The 22,954-nt window shown below is 41.6% G+C and overlaps 1 protein-coding gene and 14 non-coding genes across 19 annotated transcripts in view; 14 read left to right on the forward strand and 1 right to left on the reverse strand.

Annotated features, from left to right (window-relative positions):
- Positions 1-22,954, reverse strand: part of sema3h (sema domain, immunoglobulin domain (Ig), short basic domain, secreted, (semaphorin) 3H) — a 69,335-nt gene that overhangs the window by 25,335 nt on the left and 21,046 nt on the right. For all 5 annotated transcript variants that reach the window (XM_086214276.1, XM_086214275.1, XM_086214279.1 and 2 more), the window contains 7 exons: positions 14,713-14,867; positions 10,082-10,144; positions 9,564-9,683; positions 8,116-8,209; positions 7,809-7,928; positions 7,300-7,445; positions 6,403-6,517 (listed from right to left, as the gene is read on the reverse strand). In XM_086214276.1, coding sequence (XP_086070402.1) covers positions 6,403-6,517; positions 7,300-7,445; positions 7,809-7,928; positions 8,116-8,209; positions 9,564-9,683; positions 10,082-10,144; positions 14,713-14,867 — 813 coding nt within the window. The remainder of the gene's footprint in view (positions 1-6,402; positions 6,518-7,299; positions 7,446-7,808; positions 7,929-8,115; positions 8,210-9,563; positions 9,684-10,081; positions 10,145-14,712; positions 14,868-22,954) is intronic.
- Positions 469-541, forward strand: trnar-ccu (transfer RNA arginine (anticodon CCU)). The gene has a single exon. It is a non-coding gene; the product is annotated as a tRNA-Arg (tRNA).
- Positions 756-828, forward strand: trnar-ccu (transfer RNA arginine (anticodon CCU)). The gene has a single exon. It is a non-coding gene; the product is annotated as a tRNA-Arg (tRNA).
- trnar-ccu (transfer RNA arginine (anticodon CCU)) lies at positions 1,158-1,230 on the forward strand. The gene has a single exon. It is a non-coding gene; the product is annotated as a tRNA-Arg (tRNA).
- trnar-ccu (transfer RNA arginine (anticodon CCU)) lies at positions 1,556-1,628 on the forward strand. Its single transcript has one exon. It is a non-coding gene; the product is annotated as a tRNA-Arg (tRNA).
- On the forward strand, positions 1,846-1,918 carry trnar-ccu (transfer RNA arginine (anticodon CCU)). Its single transcript has one exon. It is a non-coding gene; the product is annotated as a tRNA-Arg (tRNA).
- Positions 2,247-2,319, forward strand: trnar-ccu (transfer RNA arginine (anticodon CCU)). The gene has a single exon. It is a non-coding gene; the product is annotated as a tRNA-Arg (tRNA).
- On the forward strand, positions 2,534-2,606 carry trnar-ccu (transfer RNA arginine (anticodon CCU)). Its single transcript has one exon. It is a non-coding gene; the product is annotated as a tRNA-Arg (tRNA).
- On the forward strand, positions 2,936-3,008 carry trnar-ccu (transfer RNA arginine (anticodon CCU)). Its single transcript has one exon. It is a non-coding gene; the product is annotated as a tRNA-Arg (tRNA).
- Positions 3,334-3,406, forward strand: trnar-ccu (transfer RNA arginine (anticodon CCU)). Its single transcript has one exon. It is a non-coding gene; the product is annotated as a tRNA-Arg (tRNA).
- trnar-ccu (transfer RNA arginine (anticodon CCU)) lies at positions 3,624-3,696 on the forward strand. Its single transcript has one exon. It is a non-coding gene; the product is annotated as a tRNA-Arg (tRNA).
- On the forward strand, positions 4,025-4,097 carry trnar-ccu (transfer RNA arginine (anticodon CCU)). The gene has a single exon. It is a non-coding gene; the product is annotated as a tRNA-Arg (tRNA).
- On the forward strand, positions 4,312-4,384 carry trnar-ccu (transfer RNA arginine (anticodon CCU)). The gene has a single exon. It is a non-coding gene; the product is annotated as a tRNA-Arg (tRNA).
- On the forward strand, positions 4,714-4,786 carry trnar-ccu (transfer RNA arginine (anticodon CCU)). The gene has a single exon. It is a non-coding gene; the product is annotated as a tRNA-Arg (tRNA).
- Positions 5,115-5,187, forward strand: trnar-ccu (transfer RNA arginine (anticodon CCU)). Its single transcript has one exon. It is a non-coding gene; the product is annotated as a tRNA-Arg (tRNA).

The following is a 22,954-nucleotide window of genomic DNA, read 5'->3' on the forward strand; positions in this document are numbered from 1 at the left end:
CCGAAGTATCAGTTATTGTGACAAGCCTAGTACTCAGGCATGTATATTCACTGAATCATGTGTTTTAGACAACCACCAGTGCCCCTAATGGATAAGGCACTGGCCTCCTAAGCCAGGGATTGTGGGTTCGAGTCCCATCTGGGGTGACTAGCAGAGAAGAATCAAGTGATGTTCAGTTTGAAAGCCTGTGTTGTCATTCACTAATGTGGTTCATATACTGTATGTACATAGACTTAACACCCACACTTCAGATCAAAATCATGAAGATTGTAGCTCCCATAAAGCTAAATCATGAGGCTCGTTGTCCCCCCATGAGAGTGATTCCCAGTGGTCCATATGGTGCTTACTTTTTCCATCTACTATACAAACCAGCTGCATTTGGTATCTCTAACCTACCAGTTATCTCTCTGTATGTATGTACTCAGGCGTGTATATTCACTGAATCATGTGTTTTAGACAAATACAAAAGCCCCAGTGGCCTAATGGATAAGGCACTGGCCTCCTAAGCCAGGGATTGTGGGTTCGAGTCCTATCTGGGGTAACTGGTAGGGGAGCTGTATGAAAAGCTCTGCTTGAAAGCCCTTAATGTTGTCCACCACATTAGAATTACTCCCAGTGGTCCATAAGAGTGCAAATTTTCCATCTACTATACAAACCAGCTGCATTTGGTATCTCTAACCTAACAGTTATCTCTTTGTATGTATGTACTCAGGCGTGTATATTCACTGAATCATGTGTTTTAAACATGTACAAAAGCCTCAGTGGCCTAATGGATAAGGCACTGGCCTCCTAAGCCAGGGATTGTGGGTTCGAGTCCCATCTGGGGTGATTGATATTGAAGAATCAAGTGATGATCAGCTTGTAACCTTGTGTTGTCGTCATTCACTAATGTGGTTCATATACTGTATGTACATAGACTTAACTCCCACACTTCAGAATCAAAATCATGAAGATTGTAGCTCCCATAAAGCTAAATCATGAGGCTTGTTGTCCCCCCATGAGAGTGATTCCCAGTGGTCCATACAGTGCTTATTTTTTCCATCTACTATACAAACCAGCTGCATTTGGTATCTCTAACCTACCAGTTATCTGTCTGCAGTATGTATGTACTCAGGCGTGTATATTCACTGAATCATGTGTTTTAGACAAACACAAGTGCCCCAGTGGCCTAATGGATAAGGCACTGGCCTCCTAAGCCAGGGATTGTGGGTTCGAGTCCCATCTGGGGTGACTGGCATTGAAGAATCAAGAGATGATCAGCTTGAAAACTTGTGTTCTTCAAATTCACTAATGTGGTTCATATACTGTATGTACATAGACTTAACACCCACACTTCAGATCAAAATCATGAAGATTGTAGCTCCCATAAAGCTAAATCATGAGGCTCGTTGTCCCCCCGTGAGAGTGATTCCCAGTGGTCCATATGGTGCTTACTTTTTCCATCTACTATACAAACCAGCTGCATTTGGTATCTCTAACCTACCAGTTATCTCTCTGTATGTATGTACTCAGGCGTGTATATTGACTGAATCATGTGTTTTAGACAAATACAAAAGCCCCAGTGGCCTAATGGATAAGGCACTGGCCTCCTAAGCCAGGGATTGTGGGTTCGAGTCCCATCTGGGGTGACTGGTAGGGGAGATGTATGAAAAGCTCTGCTTGAAAACCCTTAATGTTGTCCACCACATTAGAATTACTCCCAGTGGTCCATAAGAGTGCAAATTTTCCATCTACTATACAAACCAGCTGCATTTGGTATCTCTAACCTACCAGTTATCTCTCTGTCGTATGTATGTACTCAGGCGTGTATATTCACTGAATCGTGTGTTTTAGACAAATACAAAAGCTCCAGTGGCCTAATGGATAAGGCACTGGCCTCCTAAGCCAGGGATTGTGGGTTCGAGTCCCATCTGGGGTGACTGGCATTGAAGAATCAAGAGATGATCAGCTTGAAAACTTGTGTTCTTCAAATTCACTAATGTGGTTCATATACTGTATGTACATAGACTTAACACCCACACTTCAGATCAAAATCATGAAGATTGTAGCTCCCATAAAGCTAAATCATGAGGCTCTTTGTCCCCCCGTGAGAATGATTCCCAGTGGTCCATATGGTGCTTACTTTTTCCATCTACTATACAAACCAGCTGCATTTGGTATCTCTAACCTACCAGTTAGCTCTCTGTAGGATGAATGTACTCAGGCGTGTATATTCACTGATTCATGTGTTTTAGACAAATACAAAAGCCCCGGTGGCCTAATGGATAAGGCACTGGCCTCCTAAGCCAGGGATTGTGGGTTCGAGTCCCATCTGGGGTGACTGGTAGGGGAGATGTATGAAAAGCTCTGCTTGAAAACCCTTAATGTTATCCACCACATTAGAATTACTCCCAGTGGTCCATAAGAGTGCAAATTTTCCATCTACTATGCAAACCAGCTGCATTTGGTATCTCTAACCTACCAGTTATCTCTTTGTATGTATGTACTCAGGCGTGTATATTCACTGAATCATGTGTTTTAAACATGTACAAAAGCCTCAGTGGCCTAATGGATAAGGCACTGGCCTCCTAAGCCAGGGATTGTGGGTTCGAGTCCCATCTGGGGTGATTGATATAGAAGAATCAAGTGATGATCAGCTTGTAACCTTGTGTTGTCGTCATTCACTAATGTGGTTCATATACTGTATGTACATAGACTTAACTCCCACACTTCAGAATCAAAATCATGAAGATTGTAGCTCCCATAAAGCTAAATCATGAGGCTTGTTGTCCCCCCATGAGAGTGATTCCCAGTGGTCCACACAGTGCTTATTTTTTCCATCTACTATACAAACCAGCTGCATTTGGTATCTCTAACCTACCAGTTATCTGTCTGCAGTATGTATGTACTCAGGCGTGTATATTCACTGAATCATGTGTTTTAGACAAACACAAGTGCCCCAGTGGCCTAATGGATAAGGCACTGGCCTCCTAAGCCAGGGATTGTGGGTTCGAGTCCCATCTGGGGTGACTGGCAGAGAAGAATCAAGAGATGATCAGCTTGAAAACTTGTGTTCTTCAAATTCACTAATGTGGTTCATATACTGTATGTACATAGACTTAACACCCACACTTCAGATCAAAATCATGAAGATTGTAGCTCCCATAAAGCTAAATCATGAGGCTCGTTGTCCCCCCATGAGAGTGATTCCCAGTGGTCCATATGGTGCTTACTTTTTCCATCTACTATACAAACCAGCTGCATTTGGTATCTCTAACCTACCAGTTATCTCTCTGTATGTATGTACTCAGGCGTGTATATTCACTGAATCATGTGTTTTAGACAAATACAAAAGCCCCAGTGGCCTAATGGATAAGGCACTGGCCTCCTAAGCCAGGGATTGTGGGTTCGAGTCCCATCTGGGGTGACTGGTAGGGGAGATGTATGAAAAGCTCTGCTTGAAAACCCTTAATGTTGTCCACCACATTAGAATTACTCCCAGTGGTCCATAAGAGTGCAAATTTTCCATCTACTATGCAAACCAGCTGCATTTGGTATCTCTAACCTACCAGTTATCTCTCTGTCGTATGTATGTACTCAGGCGTGTATATTCACTGAATCGTGTGTTTTAGACAAATACAAAAGCTCCAGTGGCCTAATGGATAAGGCACTGGCCTCCTAAGCCAGGGATTGTGGGTTCGAGTCCCATCTGGGGTGACTGGCATTGAAGAATCAAGAGATAATCAGCTTGAAAACTTGTGTTCTTCAAATTCACTAATGTGGTTCATATACTGTATGTACATAGACTTAACACCCACACTTCAGATCAAAATCATGAAGATTGTAGCTCCCATAAAGCTAAATCATGAGGCTCTTTGTCCCCCCGTGAGAATGATTCCCAGTGGTCCATATGGTGCTTACTTTTTCCATCTACTATACAAACCAGCTGCATTTGGTATCTCTAACCTACCAGTTAGCTCTCTGTAGGATGAATGTACTCAGGCGTGTATATTCACTGATTCATGTGTTTTAGACAAATACAAAAGCCCCAGTGGCCTAATGGATAAGGCACTGGCCTCCTAAGCCAGGGATTGTGGGTTCGAGTCCCATCTGGGGTGACTGGTAGGGGAGATGTATGAAAAGCTCTGCTTGAAAACCCTTAATGTTGTCCACCACATTAGAATTACTCCCAGTGGTCCATAAGAGTGCAAATTTTCCATCTACTATGCAAACCAGCTGCATTTGGTATCTCTAACCTACCAGTTATCTCTTTGTATGTATGTACTCAGGCGTGTATATTCACTGAATCATGTGTTTTAAACATGTACAAAAGCCTCAGTGGCCTAATGGATAAGGCACTGGCCTCCTAAGCCAGGGATTGTGGGTTCGAGTCCCATCTGGGGTGATTGATATAGAAGAATCAAGTGATGATCAGCTTGTAACCTTGTGTTGTCGTCATTCACTAATGTGGTTCATATACTGTATGTACATAGACTTAACTCCCACACTTCAGAATCAAAATCATGAAGATTGTAGCTCCCATAAAGCTAAATCATGAGGCTCGTTGTCCCCCCATGAGAGTGATTCCCAGTGGTCCATACAGTGCTTATTTTTACCATCTACTATACAAACCAGCTGCATTTGGTATCTCTAACCTACCAGTTATCTGTCTGCAGTATGTATGTACTCAGGCGTGTATATTCACTGAATCATGTGTTTTAGACAAACACAAGTGCCCCAGTGGCCTAATGGATAAGGCACTGGCCTCCTAAGCCAGGGATTGTGGGTTCGAGTCCCATCTGGGGTGACTGGCAGAGAAGAATCAAGAGATGATCAGCTTGAAAACTTGTATTCTTCAAATTCACTAATGTGGTTCCTATACTGTATGTACATAGACTTAACACCCACACTTCAGATCAAAATCATGAAGATTGTAGCTCCCATAAAGCTAAATCATGAGGCTCTTTGTCCCCCCATGAGAATGATTCCCAGTGGTCCATATGGTGCTTACTTTTTCCATCTACTATACAAACCAGCTGCATTTGGTATCTCTAACCTACCAGTTAGCTCTCTGTAGGATGAATGTACTCAGGCGTGTATATTCACTGATTCATGTGTTTTAGACAAATACAAAAGCCCCAGTGGCCTAATGGATAAGGCACTGGCCTCCTAAGCCAGGGATTGTGGGTTCGAGTCCCATCTGGGGTGACTATCAATTATTGTACCGTTAACTAGACAAATACGAAAAGCGTTTATATCCATTTTATGTCTCACACTCACGAAAAACACCTCCCCTTGAAATTAACTAGCAAATAGAGTTTATGACTTTGTGTCAAACTTCAGTTTAAAACAATGTTGGGACATTAAATCAGTTTACATTTCAACTTAGCACAAAATTGCCACCACTTCCCAGAGATGAATCCGCTACGGTCGTAAAATTCTTCCCTCAAAGAGTTCTTAACCAGTCAGTTTGTCTCCAGTCATCTGGAACTGGTTCAGGTTTGGAGCATTAGAGTAAACCACTGTCCTCTGTAAAGTTTGTCTCATGCCTCTGACAGCTTCAGGCAGCAGCAGCACATCTAATTTATTCAAGCATCTCAAACAGAGACACACAGCAATTGCGTTCCCACATTTACATTCATAATCATTTCCATCACTATGTGGTCGCTTTGATGCACTAAATTAATTCTCATGTATGTGGAAAGCAAGTTCAACAGATGCAGAATAATTCATAATCGTGCAAGTTTTGGAGTATAAGACTGAACAGCGAAATCAAACTGATACAAAATGAGGACAAAAGTTTTTTCATCACCCAGCTATGTGGGTTTGTCAGGGCCTTTCAAATGTGCCACTATACAGGTGTGTGATTATCAGTCATACAGTGGAGCATGAATGGACATTTAAATGCAGAAAGAAGACAGAAAGAAAAACATCTGGGAACTGACTTGGACTGATACACAGAGTATCAAATGTCACTGTCTTCATGGCCACCAATTATCACCATTCATGTATTCACAAGCATTCTTAAGCCCCTTGTGCCCCACTCTTGCCCCCCCTCCACACGCACACACAAACTCAGCTACCTGAAGGACACCCTTGATAATGAATACATTCACAGCAACTAAATGTTGAGGCCAGTTGCCGTGGTTACCAAGGCTGAGGCACAAAGATGAATCCAAGGTGACCGCCAGGGTTGTTGATCACCGTGGTAACGGGTGAACCATTCAGACGAGGCTGTGGTTAAGCGCTTGTAAGCTTCCTCAGTCAGTAAACTCTCCCCTGTCACCTCAAAATATTCAAGCAAGATGCTCCTCCTGTTATGTATCAAACATAAATGCTCACATCTTGCTTTCAGCACTGCAGATGATGATGTGAGTGGGTAACATGTGATATGTCAGTTGTAATGTCTGTGTATGTACTCACGCAGCTGGTCGAAATGCGTCTGTAGGCCATCTGGTCCTGGGACTGAACACACAAGTCGGGCCTTTTGAAAGGTGCTCCACTTATTGACTAAACTCCTCTGGCCTCCAATGTCATTCTACAAACACACGCACATGCACACGCGCACACACACACACAACCACACACAGACACGAACTGGTTTATCATTCTAATAACCCATTTCTGCTACACATACCAGCATACATGTGTGGTTTTTAACCCCCCCCCCTTAAAAAAGCTGATTGACAAGTTGCTTCTGTGTTTTTGTGGAGATTTTGATGGTGCAAATGTCACAGGGTAAACAAACAGTTTCGTAGAAACAGCACTGAGGGCAGTGATGCTGTTTCTGTAGTTATTATTTTTTCTTTTTTCCAGTCCCATTTTTTAAACTTGGTGCCAACTGAACAGTGTTGGAGTGCTGCTTGCATTCAGATGGGTTGAATTTGTGGCTGAGATGACAAAAAATTGCAGAAGTTACTGTGAGAGGTGACAAGCTTTCATTGCCTCCATGTATATATTGTTAATATTGGAGCCCCGGCTGCTCATCATCAAAAGCTGTGGCCCAAAAGTGGCACGCAAATTACCAAATTCACCATTCACACTGAAGCAGAAGACATGGTAAAGACACAATGATAAGCAGTCCTCTATACACAAACGGTTATCTATGCGAGGCAGCAGGAACATCTAAACACATAGCTGCCTGTTACATAAACACACACCCCCGCAGACTCAGACACACACTGACCAGCACGTACAAACTACCTGAACAGGCAAGCATGTTAAAATAAACTACAAGCAGACAGTTGTAAGGTTAAGTCTGATATGAGCACACACCAACACAGCAGCTCTCTATCTCTCTCAAATAAACACACTCCATACCTTGCACACGCGTGCCACTCTAGAGTAGAGCACCTTCCCTGCAGCCCCCTCGGCCTCCTGAGCGCGCTCAGTGAAGAACACGTAGACCTTATCATCTTCTGGGTTATCAGTTTCAGACAGCGGCGCAACCCGCACAAACTGGGCATCTGGCGCAAGAGTGAGAGAGGACGATGATCATAAATCAGCAAACCACTGCTGATGTGCACGTAACATGTAAGAGTGCACACGGAGTCGGGATGGAGCATCAGTATGATGGCGGTAAAATGAAGTTTACAAACAACAGAGACAACATGTATCTTGTTGTTATCTGCAGAAGACGTCCACGCACTGGCCTGATAACACACCAAGCGGGCGTTCAGGAGATGGATTTTGAGATGTTAGTTTACAGGGATAAGACTTTCAGTTTAATGCAGGACACTCAGGATACAAAATAAAAAATGCAGAGAATAATTGTTAATGTATATACTTGTAACAGCTTGTTTTTGTTGGCATTTGTTGTTTTAACTTACCCTGCAGCCAGGTGGAGTCATACTGCTCGGTGCGGATGACATGCCGGTTGCCAAGACTACGGAAGAAGGCAGAATCCCGGCTCATAAAGTCTGAGGTAATGCCAGCGTAAAGCTCTCCATCTACACAGGATTATAACAGGTTTAATTTGATTGGAACACAGTCTTATACATGTTCATCCAAAGATCATGAGGGAGAGCATCTTCTTCAAGTATGGCAAGAAATGGGTAAAGGTTGTGTTTTTGTAACAGCGGGATAAAAAAGGCTTTGGGTTATCACTTGATTTGAGGAAACTGATGGTTAACCTACCTACAACAGCAGAAGCGGTTTTCTGGAAGGGATCATAGGGACACTTCCCCTTCCCACACTCTGTCTGGCTATAGGAGAGAGTCTGGTGTCCTGACTGGTGAAGAATATAAAGATGGAGGTAACTTCACAAACAGCGAGCAACGGATTTTGTTGAGTTACATCCACAGACTCAGTTATATACCCCTCAAACACACACACACACACACATGCATCATGAGTGAGCTGCTAATTGAGGGTAATCGGGCTAAGTGGAGGGATTTAAAATGTGTGAAGTCCAGTCTTAAACCAGTCAGCACCACTGGCTCCTCTAAGCACCACGTCTGAACATTTACTCTGATCTTGCTTGGCCTTTCATGGGATTATCTGTTCCTTCACACACACACACACACACACACACACACACACACACACACACACACACACACACACACACACACACACGCACGCACACTGCGAAAAGGTATGCGTGAAACTTAAAGAAAACCACAAATACAGGAATGCACATTCCCCTACACACATAACATTTCAGTCTCTGACCCTACACTCACACAAGTGACATGGGTTTACACCTCGCATATATGCATGTACACACACACACGCGCGCGCGTGCACACACACACACACACACACGAGGGAGCATATAACCATCAGCCTATTTCTGACAAAACAATCCACAGATTTGAAGGACATTCCAACAATCCGCAGTTGAGATATGAACTTGATGTATGATGTCAAATAAAAAATGTCTGTGTCCATTAACAACAGGTGTGCAGTCCTGCTGGAAAAAGGTAGACAGTATATATAACAGACAGATGAAACAGGATGAACCTACTCAGATATGTGGGCATGAGGGCAGACGCCACACCTCTGACATTTACACTGCTGATATACCTGCTTATAGGGGCTTTGACTCAAATACACACATGGGTGGTCGCAACAACATTGCTTCACCCTACAAGTACCTACCCTACCCTAAAAGTACTCAATATTTTTTATTTTATCTTTTTATTCTTGTTAAAGTTCCTCAACATAAATAAAAAAGTTAAAATAAATAAAAAAGCCTAATTTATTTAAGAAAGTGTGAAGTCCACTCGCTGGTTAACAAAGATATGACTTGAGTAAGAAAAACATCCAAGGAGAAGTTCTGCAGTGTAACTCTCTCATGTACTTGAGGAGATAGGAACCATTTTTATGAAAAATGCTGGATTTTAACCTTTGGGGTGAATCACACATTAGTTTTGTGCTAACAATGCAAACTGAACCGAAGCGGCCTCAAAAGTGGACAGTCACTGTAGAGCTTTGTAAATGAATCCACATGTGTGACTGGTACAAAAGAAATAACACACAACACTGATAACTCTTCCAGTCACTCGGATGAGTCACCAAATTCTAGTTAATGTGGAAAAAAAAAAGACTATGTTTGAGTGTTTATGTGTTTGTAGTAATACCTGCTGGAAGATGCTGGTAGCTATGAAAGCACATCGGGGATTGAAGGCCCCAGTGCCACACACATACAGGTGAGTTTGGTTAAAAGGCTGCAGGACTCGCAGGAAGTTGGCACACTCCAACTGGACGGAGAGAGAGAGAGACGACCGTGTGAGAAATCAAAGAGGATATATAGAAATTCCTGTTCTCCCTGAATAAATCCTGATTGATCTGCCGTGCTATTTTGTTTGTTCCCATGTAAAACAGACTGATTCTACTCAAATTGTGCATCTGCGGTTTCATTTTGCATTTGCCCTCTAACAGTTTCATATGTGGGAGTTTGGAATTGCAGCTGAACAGGAAGGAACAATAAAAAGAGCTGCAGATCCATATCTGTATGACATAAAATGTGTAAATGCAATCTAATCCTTGAGGGACTCAAACAGCAATGAACTTCATTCATGGAAACCTAGAGTAGTTATTGTGATATACATTGTTTTGCTCGTGCAATCCAGTGTGTTTGTGTGTGCTATTGCGTCACCTCTGGATCCTTCCCAGCCATGAGACATTCCTGGACACGGTCTGGACTGGCTGGCCAATACAGCTACAGAGAGAGAGAGAGAGAAGCAAGAGAGAGAGAGAGAGAGAGATAAAGAAAATAAAGAGTCAGGCTCAGTTAGATAAAAGGCTTCTGGAATGGCTGTACAAGGAAGCGAGAGAGGGAGAATCAGCAGAACTAGAACACTAATCTGGGAGAAAGAGGTCAGGAGGAGGAGAGACGGACACGACTAATTAATCTGATTGGCAGACTGAAACTATACACTCATTGGCTACACTTACCCTCACTAATAATGCAGCTTTTGTACTTAAAGTCATTCTGTTGTTGACTAAATGAACACCCCTCCGGTCATATTTCGTGGTTAAAATGGTACTGAAGACCCCAAAGTTATGATGAGCATTTGACAGCAGACATTAGAGACCCAACCTGACCCAAACATGACTCCAGCTCTAGACTTGCTCCTCTAACGTGGATCTAGTTTCCAGTCAATCTAATGTAGACTGTTTTCCTTGAAGCCCACAGGAACTCAGAAGAATTCAAATGTTTCCTTATTATATTAAAATAACGGCACTTTGGCTTGGAAGCAAAAACGTTGTATGATTTGTTTTGGTTAGACAGTTTGCCCATACAGAAGCCTAAATACATACCGCACACAGAACAACACACAATATTTTTTTATATGCGCCGCAAATCAGAAGGGATGTTTACCTCTGCCAAGGTCAAGAGCATCTGTTGGTTTGTAGCAAGGTATCTCAAAAACTACTGGACAGATTGTAATGGGATTTGGTGAGCATATGTCATATTATAGGAATGGGATTGAAAAGGACAAACTTTGTGCTTAGGGATTTTTAAATGATTACCATTTGGAGGTAATCTGGATTCAATTGTAGGTCCTGGACGTGGAAGAGGCCGGTTCTGTTTTTTAGCGGTATTTTTCTCTTTAGTGAAGGTTTGCGCTCCCAGAGTGATGTGTGAAACAAAGCTGCAAAATTTTCTGTCTTAATTTCACTTCTGTAGCGATCTTTTTTTTTTTTTTTACTTTGACAATATTCTTCTTGCAAATTGTACATCAGCAATTCACCCAACCAAGATATCTAAGTCATTGCTCCGCCCTCTGCTGCTCTGAGGAACACTGTGGACTACCCCATGCTTACTCCTCCACCCGTGGAGTCCTTGGCTTTTTACCTGATGGCGACAAGGGACGTAGTGCAAAAGAGGATTATGCTGCTCATCTCAATCTCCTGAACAGGTGTCTTGACCAACCAGAGGAGGCGCTAGTGCAGCAGGAAACAGACCCTCATACAGACAAGGCCAACTGTCTGTACGGATGCCTGACCAAGGCAGAGGAAACACAGGGATCTGAACTAGTGACCCCTCTAGACTGCTGGACTACCTGGATGCCCGTCTTAATCCACTTTTAAAACCTGAGACTGAATCACTGCATCGGAACAAAATCACAAGTTGTTTCAGAATCAGGTCCCATTTTCCTCAGGCCCATTCAGTTCTGGCCCTGTGGTTGACTGAAATGAATGTATTCATCCTGGTTCCAGGTGAGACAATTATCCATAATAACTCTCATTATCATTCAAACAAACTAACTTAAACTCTAATGGAAGTAATATGATCAAACCCGCTGTGTTTACATGAGTCTCACATTTCCCTTTTTTAATCACTTAATAATTGCATGACCTGTAAACATAATCAGTGTGTAATGAAAACAGTGCCAATAGGGGGATTATTCTACAGAGCTCATGTTAAGCCATAAGTAGAGGAAATAATGGAGTCATAGAAAATGAGGGAGATGTGAGGCCTGGTGTCAGGTAGCAGCTTTGGTTCCCTGAGTCACTGGATTCCTCACAGAGCAGAAGCTTGAAGCCAAGATGGAATCTGTACGATAAGTTTCACTTATCTCAACGTACAGCACAAACTCCAAAGTTTATTGAAGGAATGCACAGAGCTGTAACTTCTGTGTAAAAATACACACATGGATCCACTGCTTGGCCTTTGGGGGCAATAGATCAGACACGTATTGGTGTGTTGAATGACGAGGTGATGTTTTCTACGTCAGTGTATAAAGAATGCGTAAACAGAGGAACTTGATTGCTGTATCATCTTTAAGGGACTAATTTAAACAACTTGATTAAAAATGTCTGAATTTGCTTCAAACTTTGTGACAGAAACTCTTCCAAAACAACAACACCTTCAGAAAACAATCCCTGGACATCCAGTAATAGTTTTCTGATGTCATTAGTGCTGCAGAGCCTGATGCAGTGCAGATTAGATTAGAAACCACGGTCCCCCTTATCTCCGAATACCACACACAGACAGGAACGTGAACCAGCACGAACGGATTCTCATCACATACAGATTTGATTTAATGGAGATTTGCTTGTATGTGAAAAGCAGGATGGTTTTATATATAACATAGATGGCAGACTGTGGGACCATGCAGAACTGAAAAGAACAAATCAAACAATGGGGGATAAAAATTGTTGTGTTTCCTTCCAATATTAAATTATGCTGCCAAAAAAGGACAGAGAGAAAATGGACAAAAGAGGAAGTCGTGAATAAAGAGCAAATATGTAACAAAAGCAACAAACTCTTGGTAACCCTTTGTGTAATGTGGACTGGCAGCTGTGGCCTCACTCAGAAGGAATGCCTTGAGGGTTTTGGTCTGATCAAAGAAGAATGCAACTGCGGGTAAACAGCATCACGTTCAGCCCTTTGCCCTGACCCAGCTGGGCCACACATCCATTTTTTGAATCAAAATTAGTTTTTATGAACTTTAAAGACTGTAGATCTTGTGGAAAACAATGAAAGTGGGAATCACTTGAGTTTGAATTGATAAGAAACTCTGGAAGCATGGAGAGAAAATAAACAGAAATGTAGAGAACGTGGCACTGTGAGTGGTTTTAACAGCAGATGGGGGGGGGGATTGGCTGGAACGGTATAAACACACTATAAATAATGTATATCACTTAACAGCCAGCACAGGGCTGAGTTATGAGATGACTATGACTATCTATCCTTTAGTTGGCTGTCCGCCTGGCTGAGTGGGTGGCTGGCCAGCTTGACTGCTGTCTGTCTTCTCTGGTTGTTTGTCTGCGTGCCTACCTGTTTGGCTCTCTGATCGGTTGCACGCACGCCTGACTGATGAAGTATTGATTTGATGTGACGGGGCAGAGTTATGAAAAGGCAGCACTGTCTCTGTCCTTGCTTTGACCCTGAACTCATCCTGACAGACTGGGAAACCATCACCATGACCGTCTGGAGACTAATGCAGCAGAACAAAACACTGATACAATAAATCTAATTGTCATCTTAGACCACTTTAAATTGATTTCCAAACACATTATATGTCCAAAAGAACCCAGAAGTTGTTTTTGCTGCAAATCCTGAATTGCTTTGATTATTGTTTACATGGACTCTGGGGAAATTTTGTCATTCACACATTCACAGTTTGTACTATTGCATGGTGACCTAAATATTAGTTGAGCCTCTTGAGGATGAGTGAAGGTTGGGAACTTGACCAGCTGAATCAGGAAAGGGTAGGGCCGACCAAACACTTCCTGCCACAGGGCGTCAAGCTTCATATTACTGGCTTCATGTCTTGCTCAAATTACCCCAAAAGATTAACATGATCCTACAATCAAGTAGTAGAAAAGTAGAAGCAGTCACTGAGAGCGGAGGATACAGGCTATAGAAAATAAAATATTGCATTAAAAGGCTGCACGCAGGTAGCAACTTTTGCCAGTACTGAAAAAACGTTGGAGTGGAGGGGACGGATCATCCATATATCAACTATGCTCTGTCTCTGCTTGTTTTCTGAAACCGTATCAGTGTTTCATTGCCAGTACAGAGGCTTCTGGTGTAGTTTGGCACTGACCATGTACAGAGCATGAAAAGGAATGTGAGAAATGTAAAGAAAATAATTTGGGGCCTGACTACAACCCATTATGTTCCTATCTGTTTGCCTTGGAAAAGTCAGAAAATGTGGATCTTGAAGATATTTATACCACTCGCAGGTTGTCTAAATAGCCCCTTTCTTATATTTCAATTTAAGTGTACAACTGGCTCAGGCTTTTTGGGTTTTGAAACATTTCCAAACATCCCAGTATGTGCAAAAAAATACAAGGGTATCAGGGCAAAAGTCTATTATTTTTCCTGAAAAGGTGATGATTTATCAAACAGCAACAAAGCTGCAGTTTCAATGTGGCTGTCAGCCAAGTTGGAACAAGTTGGAAAGGTGAGAAGTACTGCACTTTGTTGGAAAACATTGTATGTGGAAAGTTGAGATTAAAAGACACTTTATGAAGGAAGGATGCAGAGAACAATGACTGAGAAACTAAAGATGTTTGTTTCTATATAGAGGATGAGGAATTAAGAGTGATAAGAGAACTGGGATATGAATCAGAGTGGCATGACTTTCCTCTTCCACACAACAAGACGTAACAGTCCAATCAAAGCCGTGACACATTAGCTGTTTCAATCTGCTGAACATAGACATATAAATCTGGTATTCTACCTTGAACACAAATAATCAGATGGTATGCGCCTAAGCACGTGCGTGTGTGTGTGTGTGTGTGTTGTGTCCTGTGTCCTCCAATTCTAACCTTGTGTGGGTTCTGTGTTATGTCATCCATACTGGTAGACAGCAGGTTATCTTTCATGGCCACATAAAGACGCCTCCCGTCTTCATCAGGTAGCAGGGAGTGCAGGTCTCCTGCCACCAGGGGTAACGTTAGCAGGCGCCCATTCTGGATCAGCTCTGATGAGGAAAAGCAGGATAACAAAATAAAGTCAAGATTCAGTTCAGTTAAGATCCCCTCATGGTTTCAGCGGTGTGGAAACTGTATGTACAGGATGAGGTCATGTCATGGAAACTTGAAATTAGCAGGGTGGTAAAAATTTCACTTCCTGTGACGCAGTTCACACACACTTAAAAGTGGCCATATAATGGAAAAAAAAAATCGCAGTGTTGCTGCATATGTATTTGGGTCTCATGTGCCTGCAAATACACAAACTGAAATACAAGAGCACACTCTTTCCAGAGGGCTGGCTTGCTCTTTAGTATTGCAATTTAACAAGCTGCTCAGATTTGACACCCCTTAACACATCACAAGGGGCTTCGTTGAAATTGTAACCGCCCCTGCATCTTGCGACCACGTCGCATCGTGCATATTGTACCCACGAGTGTGTTTTCATTTCAGGCTGCCAAGGCAAACTGTGGTTATGTTAGGGCCGTCATATTCTGAAGTCACTTTGAGCTGCTGGCCAATAGAGTGAGCTTTTCAGAGGAGTGGAAGGAGCCAAACAGTCTGTTTCTGACCAAGTGACAAAACAGGTAGAAACTGTAGAAGGTAGAACTGTGACATAAATGCTAATGTTGGCAAATACATCAAAATGAAATATTAAACTTTCAAGGTTACAAAGTGTTTTACATCCGATTAAAAATAACAGGCACATGATAGTTAACAATAAAACACAAACTGTATAATAATTAATAGTCAAGTATAAAATAGTGCATTTTTACAGGTGACTTAGAAGAACTTAGGGTGTTGGATTTCCTTATCTCCTCTGGCAAGTTGTTCCACAACTGAGGGGCCCAAACTGAAAAGGCACCAGCCACCCTACGTTTTAGAGTTAAACAATTACGAGGACTGTATGAACAAGGAGCTGCGGTTACCTTCATGTTCGTAGGGGGTAAGGAGGTCAACCATACAAGCCTTTTACGTCATCATTAAAAATTTTAAATCCACTCTAAAACAGACTAGAAGCCAATGAATTTGTGTTAAAACCAGTGTGTTCTCCTGCTCAATTTGAGTCTAGCGGGCTCATATTCAATGATCTGAAGTTTGTTGAGGTTCTGTTGCATAAGAGATGAGAAGAGCATGTTGAAGTAATCAAACTGGGATGCCATGAAAGCATGTGTCACTGTTTCTCTATTTGTCAGATCTTGGCAGACAGACATGACCTGATTTTTAAATTTCTTTGGAAAACAGACGTTTGTCAAAAGGATTATGAAAGACAACATAGAGGATTTACAAACATTAGTAGATAAGATAATAATCCCAGGGTAAATAGTAGTAGAAAATTTCATGCCATCCAGTTATTGACCAGCGTATAAATGGAAAATAGCAAGGGGCCCAAGAATGGATCCCTGTGGAACTCTTATCTTGGTACAGTAACTGTTCAACAATTTCCTCACAGAATGACCTTCCTGAAAGATAAGAGTAAAACCAAGCTTAAGATGCACACCCAATTTTAAATACTCCAATAAAGACGTCAAAACCCATAGACAGTTCCAACAGGAGTGTTTACCAAGGTTTGCTGCAAAGAGAACATTTTTAATATAGCACACAAACGTATACGCATACGCACATTGTTTGACACCATATACTTGAATTTATTTGATTAAAGAAGGGTGTTAAAGTTCCCAACAGCCATCACATGAAAGGGAATAATGAACAAAATTAAACACATAAATAAACACACATAGCAAATATATGTAAAAGTAACAGATGGCCTATTTCTTAAGAAATTATTATTTTTTAATAGAGAAATAATCAGACCAAATTTCACACACCTGCAGTATCTATCAACTGCCATTGTTACTTTACTTGCAGCCTAGTTTCTCTAAAACCGACCCTCACCTTAAACAAAAGTGTTCCACACAGATACACTGTTCCTGAACGACATCTCCAGACAGATTGTAAGATAATAAGTGATTATGAAACCACAGATAACGAGCGTGCAATTCTATGTTTTTAAATGATTACACTGTTGCACCATGTAAACTATGAGAACTATGGTGCGGGAGATCAGCTGATAGCCGATAGAGCAGGAATTGCATGTCCGTCCTGGTACCTTTGTCAAGTCAATGTCAAGTGTTTTACTTTGGAGTCAACTGGAATCAGCTGACAAAGCATAAACATACAGGCACACACACATTGGCAACTCCAAATAGCAGAGACAGAGAGGGAACAGCTCATAAAAACAGTTTGAACTTCAAATACTGAGAAAATGGAGCCAGAAAGTTAATAAAATGCAGACAGAATGTTTTTGTTTAGCAATCTGGAGAATCTGTGTTGCTTTGCGCCAAATGATACCAAAGGGTGGAAGAGGGGCAGGCAATCGAAGTCCATAAAACGAACCCTAAGAAGAAATTGGATATTTCTAATTACCATACCTTTTCCCAGTATAGCTTTAGCACACAATATGATTCTCTCAGAGGAATATTTAAATAAGAAATTAATAATTTAACATCTTCTCAGCAATAAACTCTTAGCTATCTCTTATCAAGGGGAAACACTTCCAGAGTTTCCATTTGTATAAGTGGGGTTTCTCTAAATGCAGTGATGGAAAGCAATTTAAAACATCATGCAGAATATAATCTGTTTGATATTCCTAAACATGAAAGTAAACACTTCCAGAATCAGATTTCATTTATGTGGCACCTACTCTACATTCACTCTCACACATGAATGATGAAAGCTGCCATGCAACCTGACAACATGCTTATAAAGAGCAGTTTGGGGTGCAAGGACAATTTGACATGGTCAGTTTCAGTGTGCTGTACCTAAGTGAAGATGTTATTCAGCCAAGTTTTGGTGGGGATCAAATTTAGATGAATTTCGGATAGATTTTTGTTTTGTTTTGGGGTTCTTTTCTGACAGGGTAGTTGATGTATTTGTCAGCATCAAAATTTCATCAAGGTTGATTAAGTAAAAACTTAATTTCAAGGAGCAGATTTTTCACCATCTGTTTTGCAATGTAAGATGCTTCTTTTGGTATTTTGGATATATATGAAAAATACATTTTGAGAGGATCCTCCAGTGGGACTAAAATCAAGGCAATAAGCAGCATGTTGACGCCTGCGGCCTTGTTGATGCTTTCTCCTTACAGTGCCTCGTCTTTTCGCCCCTCATTCAAGCTCTAAAGTGGTAGAATAAACACAAAAAGTACTCCAGCTGCGCTGCTAATTAGCTTGTGTACAAAGTGACATTAGTGCTCTTTTTCTGCTGAACGTTTGCTTGGTGGCCCATTCAACAAGCGGAAATGCATTCATGTTTTTTAAGAAAGACACTTTAGAGGGAAAGCTAATGCAGTTTGTTTTTCAGAGTCTAAGGCTCATGTAACAGCTGCTCAGTGAGTTCTAACCATGATAGAACAATGGCATTAATGCTCTACATACCATTTGATGTGCTGTATTTCAAGAAAGTATGAAGACAGTATTTTAGTGAACTGATGCACAACTAGCTGGTGCGTCATAAAAGAATTTAAATTCAAGATTTAATGATTATTTTCCCTGACAAGAACTCAGGCAAAGTGATTTACCCAGCAGATAAATACACTGTTGGAGACAAAAAGAAAATGCGATTCCATTTAACTTTGATGGAAAAGGAGAAGAACACAATCCTTTGAGAAACTCAGATGAAAAGACTTAATAGATTACTGTTATGTGTTGAGGAGTGCAGACTAAAGATAATAAGAAAAGAAAATTGGAGAGATTGACAGATAGAGAGTGGGATTCAGCTAAGGTTGGGGGGGATCGATCCAGAGAAAGAAATGAGATGAAGCCATGGAGGAAAAAAATGTGATGGAGTGATTACAGACTAGTTATAGAATACAAGGATCAATGGCAAGCAGCACCCTGGGGTGAGAGGAAGGCCAAATTCATCCTGAGCATATTTGTAGCAGTTAGTTTAATGACTATCTGTACGCTCAGGAGAGTTAAGACCCCTGAAGTCCAGTGGGACAGAATAATCACAGCGGGCTGCTGCAAATGCAGTATTTTAGATAATTGTGGTTCTTTATGCTGATGTTGAGAAAGTAATCTGTAAAGGAACAATACAAAAAATAAAAACTTTTGAGATGGCTACAGCGAAATATTAGAAATACAGCTAAGGTGTTGAAATTCAGTTCAACTAAGAGACTGCACCACTCAGACTGTGTTATATTGAAGTGACAGTGATTCTTGTCTTTCACAAAGTTGCATTTGAATAGTAAGACTCAGAATCTTCCCTGCATAGAAAAGAGACCCTAGGGCAGACCCTGAGTGGAAAGGGGGGGGTTGCATATTGATCTGGAAGTGCCTCAAAATCTCCCAGGAAGAGGCAGAAGACATGGCTGCTAAGACATTTCCATCTTGGCACCCAATGGCGCGTTTGTTTAAATGACAAAAAAGAGTCCTTGAAAGTCGTGCAAAGTTCGATCAACCTGCAGGCAAATGAGTAGATGGGTTGCTTGGTTAACAATTCCCAATCTAAATACACCTTCTAAAAACACCAGTGCTCATGTTTCTATTCAATCATCAAAGTTTGGAAATGTTGCAAAAACAGAAATAGAAATTACATTGGTTTCCATGACCTGGTCTGAAGAAAATATAATATGATTTTTATAACAATAAAAGAAGAAGAAGAAGAAGAGGAAGGAGCTGTGGTTATTTTTGCTTTTCAAAGTTGTCTTTCAAAGTTTGGGAAGATGTGGGAAAGAGAAACAGCGGGCCAGTTGCCCGATGTTCACTGCGTCAGAGCTTATTTTGTTCATTTACTGTTTTTATTTTTTTAAATAGGCAAAAAAAAAAAAACACATCAAATGAGTGTTAATTTTTAAAATGTTGTTGGTTTTGTTTGTTTGTTTGCCTTTTCCATCAAACCTTTTCTCATGTGATTCTTCAAACTGAGCATCAAAAAAACGTTGATGGAAACGTGATGAGTGAGCAGCAAAACCAAGGCTTCCGTCGTCTCTTCAAAAAAACCTATTTGCGCTTTCACATTTTTACAGTGCCGTCCATACTGAGCTGTGTCTTTGCATGCTTTTAACTGGCTTGCATGAAAGGAGTAAGGAAATCATGCGTAACTAAATTTACCAGACCCTGAATCACATTTGTCTGGACCCAAGCCAAACTCATCAAAACGTCTAACATGGCGGGATGACAGATTTCCACAACTCTGTCCAATTAACAAGCTCCTCGCTGTGAGCCCATGTTACATTTGTTTACAGTCCCTGGCCAGTATATAATGATGTCATCCGAACAGACACAATTATTAAACCGAATGAGTCAACTTTTCTTTGGGACCTTCTTGTGTGATTGCATACAACTTGGGAGTTTGAAACTCACTGCTGTGTTTTTGAAGCAATTTAAATCTGTATGTCTGCGCTGTGCACATAAACCATGAAGTAAATGGGAGCGGGCTAAGAAGCACACAAGTAAAAGGGAGGAGAAAATGGGAAGGGAGAATCAGCAGGGACACATAATGAGAAAAATGACATGCCAAAGTGACAACGAGATAAAAACGGTCTGATGGGTGAAGGCAGTTACGAGATGAGAATGGGAAAAATGTCAAAATATGACAAGATGATGGACAGATGGGGAAAAGAGGGGAGAGGGGTGAGGTGCAGAGGGGGATGGAGTGAAAGGCATCTTGATGGAGGAAATTAATAAATATTGATGGAGGATGAGCGAGACTAAGTATGAGAAAAGACACGTGGGGATTGGATTGGATAGGTTGATGAGAGAGGAGGAGAGAGTGTCTGTAAAAATCAAGGAGTAACGACAGGGCGGGGAGGGGATGATGGGCACATTGGCGGATTGAGGAGGAAGGGGAACCGGTGGGAGAGGAAGGCGAAGCAAAAGAGTAGCGAACAGTGTGAGGAAATACTGTAGTGTAATAGCCGAGAAGAATGATAGATAGAACGGCGGATTGAGGACGATGCGGATGAAAAAATGAGGCAAAAGACGAGATGAAAGGAAAAATGATGTGATGACAGGGTGAAAAATGACGACAGGAGGGATAACATGAAGTTAAGAGCATGGGAGATTTGGTACTTGTGGGACTACAGAGGAGTACACAAAATAAGACAGAGACAGCAGGAGAAAGGGATACCATGAAAGGAACCCAAACAAGACTGGGTCAAACCTCGTCTGGTCAGCGTGTGTCACAGGGGTGGTATGTGTATATAAAATAAATCCTTGGATATTAAATCCTCATTTTTCTGTACTGGTCCCAGTTGTTAACGCGTACTGCATAACACATGACTACGGACTGTAATTCATCAAGCTATTGTCTTATTCACTGGACGACTCGATTACATGGCAACCCACAAAACCACATCATCCCTGCTTCATACCAATCAGTCCATCAGCAAACCAACTTGCTACAATCAGGGTTCACTGTCATTTTCAACCTGCAATGCAACGGGAGGAGTGTGTGCTGTTCCTGGACCTGCGGGTCGTCTGCGAGTCAGAGGAGAGCTCTGCCTCACTGCTGACCCGGTCCCTGCTGTACATTGACTCTTCTTGCCAGCTAAGCCACAGCTAAGCTGCAGTGGGTCAGAAAGGCTTTGTCTGCAACTGCTGGAAGTGAATGTCATCACCTGCTTCCAGGAGGCCATACCGCTGGGCCTGCTGGATGGGAGCATCTGAGCCGTGTCTAATTAGTGCCTAATACTGCCTCGGTACAATCGCAGGTTTTCTACAGGGAGTCTGGACTACAGCTGACATGAATCATTTGTGTTTGAAATCATCGCGGCGATTGCAGGAGAACTTTTCTGATCTGTTCACATCTTTCTGACTATTGGAACTTCCCTCGGAGCACGAATGTGATGTTTTATGGAGCGCTGGAGTTCTGAATTGTGAGAACATCTGAAAAACTTTACAGAGCAACAACCTGTCAAGCTGTGCAACAAATTAGGGGCATTGCTCACCTTTTTGTCTATGCTAGCAGCAACGGAGCAGTATCATCCACACATGCATGCCCAGTATACACGTATGATCATGTGATGTGGGTTTTCACACATTATTATGGGCAGAGATTATCTGTAAAACATCGCTAAAATATGCACTCTGGCTGCCAAGCAAACAGGCCTGGCTCGTCAGCATTGTGATTGGTGGACATGTTTAGAATCCCGTATACCTGGGTGTTTTAGGCCAGGATGGGGTGACCACGCCCTACCTCCGCTGCTCTCGGACAGAAAAAAAATGACAGTGGAATATGTGACTCAGAGAAAATGGAGAGATAACCAGCACAGTAGGAGATGTGCAATAAATCTTACTGGGTAATATTCAGCAAAAAGTTCAGTTTCTTTGCTTCACACTGATCTCAGATTCAAAACAATCTTACAATAATAACTTTAATGCTTGTTTTGTTCAGGGTTTGGACTTGTTGAGCAACACAATTCATCAGATTCCACCCCCAAGCAATTACTGTGCTGAGGCAGTACATCAAACGGGAAGATAGTTCAGTTTCCAACGAAGCATTGAACTGAAAAGAAACATTTGTTGCTGTTTATCTGTTGAGGGGTTACGAGTCAAACTGGGGAGTGACATTTGCATCTGGCTGATTGATTATTTGTCTAAATGACCTCCATAAACAGAAACGTTACAATAATCAAGGGGAATGATGACGAAGCAATTCTTTGAATAAATCTGTCTGTTGTTAAGTCACATCAGTTACAACTCAGACTGACTAAACCTGACTGACATTAAACCTTCTTTTTCGCTGTTTCTTGTAAAGGAAAAAATGACATCTACTTCTAAAAAGCCATTATCATTTTGTTGCGTCATCGCAGGTAGACAAGTACAGCAGGTGTCATAGATCACATTAATTATGGTCCCATTCTGTCAAAGCCGTTCTGGTGGCCTCCCTAAATTGAGCTGAGCCATAATTAATGTTATTAATTACACCTGTGTTTTCTCTGAAAACACATGGCAACCGGGCTGTCGGGGGGGAAAAGCTTATGCTGCCAATCTGCTTCGACTTAGCATTCAATTAATACAAGCTAAGGTCACAAAGTTAACAGACAATAAAAAATGGTATAAATTTAACTTAATTCAAAGAAATAATTGTTGAT

This window comes from Aulostomus chinensis, chromosome 9 (assembly GCF_037954235.1).
Source record: "Aulostomus chinensis isolate RoL2024-O1b breed Wild chromosome 9, RoL_Achi_v1.0, whole genome shotgun sequence".
NCBI classification, from domain to species: Eukaryota; Metazoa; Chordata; class Actinopteri; order Syngnathiformes; family Aulostomidae; genus Aulostomus; species Aulostomus chinensis.